Below are 6,239 nucleotides of genomic sequence, written 5' to 3' on the forward strand. Positions count from 1 at the left end.
CCCCCTCGTTTTATCGAGGTAAAACCTTAGCGCCATAAAGGCAGGATCAGTGAGAAGGGCAACGGCAGAGTAATTCCTAGACCATCGGAGGCAAGAGGGGTGAGAAGACAAGTCATGAATATCACTCCTCCTTCGACCTGAGGCCAGGGCAATTAGGAATACCACCTTGTAGGTAACAAACTTCATGGAGGCAGACGCTAAAGGCTCTTTCGGTGGCAAATTCCACTGCGGAGCCAACTGCCGGACCCTAGGCTTGTCCAACCCAAACCCCCTAATCAGGGCAGAAAGAGAGGAGGACGAGCCTACCTCCGACCTACCATGAACAGAGAGAACACTAGCAATGGACGTGCGATAACCAGCGATAGTGTCAGGGGCAAGATTGCGGTCCTTAAACAGCCAAAGAAGGAAGTCCGCAATCACCTGGACAGTAGCCTTGATCGGATCAACCTTCCTGCCGACACACCAATCACAGTAAATCTTCCATCGTGACTGGTAGACGGCAGATGAGGCAGCCCAAATTGATCGAGCGAAGCGATCTGACACGTCCCTAGAAAAGCCTGCCTGAGCGAGGCCTCCTGAGATAGCTTCCACGCGTGAAGGTGGAGGATGTTCGCTCTGAGAGGAAGAGTCAGGGGTTCTTCCACCAGAAGCGACAAAAGCTCCGGAAACCAAGGCTACCTCGGCCACAGGGGCGCTATCAGGAGGAGGGACACTGATGCTACCGAAACTTCTGCAGCACCCTTCCCACCAGGTTGAAGGGCATTCCCTCCCAATCCAGAGACAGAGCGTCCACGGCCCAATATAGACAAACCGTCAGGTAGTCTAAATAAGACTGAATCTGGATGGAGAGACGCAGCAGTCTCTCCATCTTGTGGTGCTCTTTGGAACCAAACACCACCTAGTCCACCGATTTACCGGGCCAGGCTGCAAGCTCCCTCGATTCCAGCTTAGCTGGTTGAGGGGCAAGCAGGCCTTCATGTGTGGCAAAGTCAGTGGCGTTCACTTCTCACAAATTCGATGGACAGGAAGGGCGACCCCCTTCTCACGAGAGGGACTCGCTGAAGCAAGACCCCCTGAGACCGGAACAGAGACCGTAACACCAGACCCCAAAGAGCTGGTGGCACGACCCCTACCTCTCTGCTTCCCTCGCTTACCGGAAGAAACAGACGAATCTCTCTTACGGTAAGTTGACGGTAGCCTCAAAACAATGAAGTCCTTGTCCTGAGATTTAGTCTGTGAACAAAGTTCACAAGGCGAAACCTCACTGCAAGGACAACACCTGGGACAAGCATCATGATGGTCCAGTTCCACAAAGAAATGGGAACACCCATGACCTCTACCTCGTCGCTGTTCCGACCGAGACATACCCTCCAAAGCGAACGTAAACAAAAAATTACAAGTAGATAACACGGGAAAAAATGATAAAATACGATAGTACAAAGTATGCAACGTAGAAATAATTTCACCCGTAATATAAATAAGAAAACGGTTAAAATAAAAACGTTTGCCGAAACAAACAACCATCACCGAAATAAACAGAGGTCGCAAATTAACCTACGATAATGGCGGACCGTGGCACACCACAAGCACACGTGGAGTAAAATAACCGGTCGTAAAAGGCACAAAAATAATGTTCAACAATAATAAATCATATCAACAAGGGCAGATGGGTATAAGGCACACAAACTGCACAAAAAATTGAGTTCACACTCGAACCAGACCGACAAAACAATGTTTTGAAATGGAGCAAGCTCCGGGCGTCAGCAGGCAGCAGGCGCCATAAAAGGAAGAGAAAGGGAGATCACTCCTTGGCTCTGTCATCGATATATAGGTTACGTCACGGTGGGGAGGTAGGGATATTTGAATCTTTTTATTTTTGGGCTACAAAGATTGGTGTAGGTATTGTATATGCATACTAAAGTAATGGTAATTATTACTGAAATGAAATAGTATGTTTCATCTCTTTTCTAAACGGAAATTTATTAAGATGCTTGAACATTTAGTTTAAGTTTACTTACACTGTACTGTAACGGTAACACTTGTAGTTGACTCTCCGGCAATATTTCTAGCAGTACATCTGTATGTCCCGTGCTCTGACCTGTCCAGTTGTCCCAGTGACAACACAGCGGAGGCAGTAAAGTTGGTGTTGTCAGGTTTGGTCCAGACAAAGATACAGCCAGGTCTACAGTCAGCTATACAGGTGATGTTCGGTAACGTGTCCCCCTCAGTCCTGGTGTAGGTAGTGTCCGGTGGTGAAATTGAAGTAGACATTCCAGGACCGTCTACAAGATAAACACATACACATTACAAACTGACTAGAAGTTTCGTATTGTGTGGTATTTCAAATGTCAAAATAGTATCCATGATCGCAGGAGCATCATACGTAGCAGGTGAATTCCCAGAAAACTTAGTTATTGCACATTACAATACATATCCAATGCTTAAATACAAACACAGTTACGTATGAGAGTCAATACTATATTTTCTATCTGCATCATTGTCAGTCATGAGCTTTTAATTAACCATCAGCTAATTTAGTCCTGTGTTATCTCAATATTTTTATATATCTTAAGTGTATTTTTACTTCAACTTGAAGACTTATTTAAAAAAACCACTTTATATTTGGTTTTAATTATAATCGTGTGTGACCAATGCGATATATTTCATGTAACCTCAAATGATTGTTACTGATGTTTAATTTGTTCAAAGGGTAAACATACATGGATTCAGTGAAAAATAAATTTTCCACCTAAATGTGAGTAACCGGGGGAAGTGCTTTCATCTTGTACAATTAACCGTTACGATTTCACACCATTATGTTTGAAACAAAAACTCAATGGAATCAAAAGATAAACTGTATCAGTTAATAAAGATAATTGCTTTTCACTCTAATGCTTTTACATGTGTGAGCATTTTTCTTGTACAATATCAATGCCACGTTTTCCTGCAAACTTGACTTATTTTGAGTTTAAAATGAATATGTTACTAATGCAGCTTTCTGGTAAACGGCGTCGTAATACGGCTGTCCACTGGTTGAGGTAATACGAATATATTCCTATGAAAGAAAATCATGTGCAGTCATTTAATACACTTACTTGTCAAGTCAGTGTAACACCACATTGCAAAGATTTATGACGAGACCAGTTATATCAATATGTATATAGCATATTATAAATTAATAAAGAAGTACTTAGATAAATTATAGTTTTGTATGTCTCTAAGCAATGAAAAAATCACACTATTTTATTCCTATGCTAATAAGATTCCATATGTACACAGAGTTATCACAAGACAGTCATGTCTCTGTTATGAATACATACACTTTACAGTAACAGTGACGTCACTAGAGGTCCGACTCCCGTAACCGTTACTGGCCGCACACCTGTACACGCCCGTCTGACCACGTTGTATGTTGGTGAGCTGGAGATCTGACCCTGCTGTGGGGGACTGTCCATCCTTTGTCCAGCTGTAAGTACATACTGGGTTACAGTCAGACGAACACGTGACGGTAGGGAGAGTCTGTCCCTCTATAGGAGTGTAGGATGTAGTCGACGGGGTCAAACGCACAGTTGAAGGACCATCTGAAATGATTAGGTATTGGTATATGTACTCTGTAAAACGTTATCTGCATGAAGTGTAATTTTCACGTTTAGTATTCAAATTTGAATTTTCGATGCTTTGAATTTGTGGTTATGAGATTGAAGGTTAAGTAGTGTTAGCTGATAAAAGGTGTATCACGTTACCTCACATACAGTGGTATTATGAAGAACATAACGATTGAATCATGTGTATCAATGGCGAGAACTTGAGTAAGTAAAAGCAATATCACATGTTTGACCTTTGACATGTGGTATTGAAGTAAAGTCATGTTGATATGAAATATTCATTTGGTTTAAGTTCATATTTTGTGAACAAATAATAATAATAAAAAGAAAAGAAATCTATCTCTAAAGTCGAGGAACACTACGTTCTTTAAATAAACTACAAAACATTTTCGTCGAACGGGTATTACAATAATTTTGTCAGTGGTTTTCTATGTGATACAGAATCTTTATCGAACGGGTGACTGTTACAACTAAAGTTTACCTGGGTTAAAAAGGTACAAAAGTTCTACATGTGTTAAACATATAATGTTGTTAATCAGACACCCTTAACACTTTAGATTGCCAAAAAGGTAATATCAACGGTTTTAAACATAGTGTTAATTTATGACTCTTAGGTCATGCAACAGTTTTCCAATAGTATCTCAAACAAGCTCATAGATACATTTTGTATAGTTTCCTTTATGCATTCGTCATTAGCAAATGTTTAGTTTTATTGAATAACCAGGTATACAGGTTTAGACAATATATTGTAAATGACTTGGCTACGACATTGTTGAGAGGTCAGACCCAAGTTGCACTATTGGCAGCAGTTGAACTCTCGTATACCGGGTAACTGGAGTTAAGTACCGTTAAACAGTTTAGACTTAACAAAGGCTGTGTTTGCGCAAGCATTGTAAAACTGTTACCAATGTATCGGACCTGTGTCTTTGATAAATGAATATTGCGGCAGTATTACGGTATATTAGATGTAACAACTGTTAAATCTTCAAAAGACAAGTTTCAGCCTAATAATTATTATGTTATGTCTAAAGCCAATCGGTTGAGCCTTCCATTTGAAATATACCAAAGGTGCATATTGGATATGGATACCGAGTGCAGAACCGTTACAGCTCTATAGTGCCTCTTACTGTGAATGAACATATTTCCAAAACGGTTATTTTTATTACACAGGCGTCTAACACAGTGTGATGGACATATCTGAAAGTGCTTCACCCGCAGCGCTTTAAAGCGAAAACCTATCCGATAATATGAAACATGTTCAATAATGCATTGAGAAGCGTCTATCAGAACGCGTGTTCTGCCATTGCATTGTTGTGAATCGTCGCGCATTAGTATGTGGGCTAAAATTTGGTCTCAGCGGCCCTACACCGAATAATACCTTGCTCTGTTCAATTGAAACATATGATTCCAAACTTAGCTCCTAATCATTTCCGTGACGTGTTGATGCACTTGCACATACGCATTTGTCACATTGTTCTGTCTTGTTGACGCGTCGTCTCACAAGGGTTATTATTTCGAGGACTATCTGCAACGTCTCAGTGACGTTGAGTCTTTTGACGAGGCGGCAACTATTCTTTTTTAACTTAGGAAAATCGAGATACTTCAAAGTGAGCTTCTTTAAGATTAAATATGGAAAATCAACATGGATAAGCCGAAAAGTTGCTAAGAGTGAATCAGTATTTTAATCTGTGTTCTGAATTGCAGGCTTACTCTGTCATTTTATTGGTGGCAGCAAAAATGCGCATCAGTGATTTTGAATATTATTTTGAATATCGTCAGTTGCAGAGAACATTGCAAATCCTTGTCAAACCTTGCGCTTAATAGTTATCTAGCTATCTATTACAACAGATACATATTTTATAACTTTTTCGATATCCTTTTGATATTCTTGCCGTCTGTTGACATGAACACCCGAAGAATGCGTGTGGTAGCAGCATCGTACCAGATAAATTTCGCCACAGAAATTTCCGGTCACTTTTTCGCAACAAGATTGCAACTTCCTTCCGGTACATACATGTATATCATTACAAAATACACTGCCAACACTGTGTCCATCGATCATTTTGTTATTAGTTTATCAAACAATTCCTTCTTGATAAGTACTCAGCAATTGTCCGACAATGTACAATGGAATTTGACTCCAATATATACATATACTTGGATTTCTACGCTGTTCCTAAAACCAACTGTCGTTTTCTTGAATCACGTTTTAGAAATAACTGCACCAGTTTCGGACATGTTGTTTAAGTTTGTATCTCAAGCTTCGTTATAATCATCATAACATTAACAATGTTTACAGGCTTAAACAATGTCACCATCACTACAGTTATAACTGCTATCACCGCTCTGCTGATTGACGGTCATAATGCACCCCTGGTAATTAAGAAATAACCATCGAAATTTTGTATTAACAAAAACGACAGGTAAAGCATGTGGCTGTCAGTTTTGTTTAGAGTTCTGGTATCCACTTATCATTCATTACATTAAATTATGGTTAAAGCAAAAAATACAAAAGGAAAATAGGAGGAAAGTATCAAATATTATGGTAAAAAAATATTAAAACACTTATATTTAGCCAAATGGGTTGAATTTTCCAATTGATAAAAAAAACTTTCAAAAATAAATGTAAAAAAA

At 39.8% G+C, this 6,239-nt stretch overlaps 1 protein-coding gene across 1 annotated transcript in view; it reads right to left on the reverse strand.

Annotated features, from left to right (window-relative positions):
* The window catches only part of LOC110441092 (carcinoembryonic antigen-related cell adhesion molecule 5-like), an 8,250-nt gene extending 2,281 nt beyond the window's left edge, over positions 1-5,969 (reverse strand). The window contains exons 1-3 of the mRNA XM_021484192.1: positions 5,921-5,969; positions 3,321-3,581; positions 2,019-2,282 (exon numbers count right to left, since the gene is read on the reverse strand). Coding sequence (XP_021339867.1) covers positions 2,019-2,282; positions 3,321-3,581; positions 5,921-5,969 — 574 coding nt within the window. The remainder of the gene's footprint in view (positions 1-2,018; positions 2,283-3,320; positions 3,582-5,920) is intronic.
* Positions 5,970-6,239: the final 270 nt, after the last annotated feature.

The sequence above is a fragment of the Mizuhopecten yessoensis genome, unplaced genomic scaffold (assembly GCF_002113885.1).
Source record: "Mizuhopecten yessoensis strain PY_sf001 unplaced genomic scaffold, ASM211388v2 scaffold715445, whole genome shotgun sequence".
In the NCBI taxonomy this organism is placed as follows: domain Eukaryota; kingdom Metazoa; phylum Mollusca; class Bivalvia; order Pectinida; family Pectinidae; genus Mizuhopecten; species Mizuhopecten yessoensis.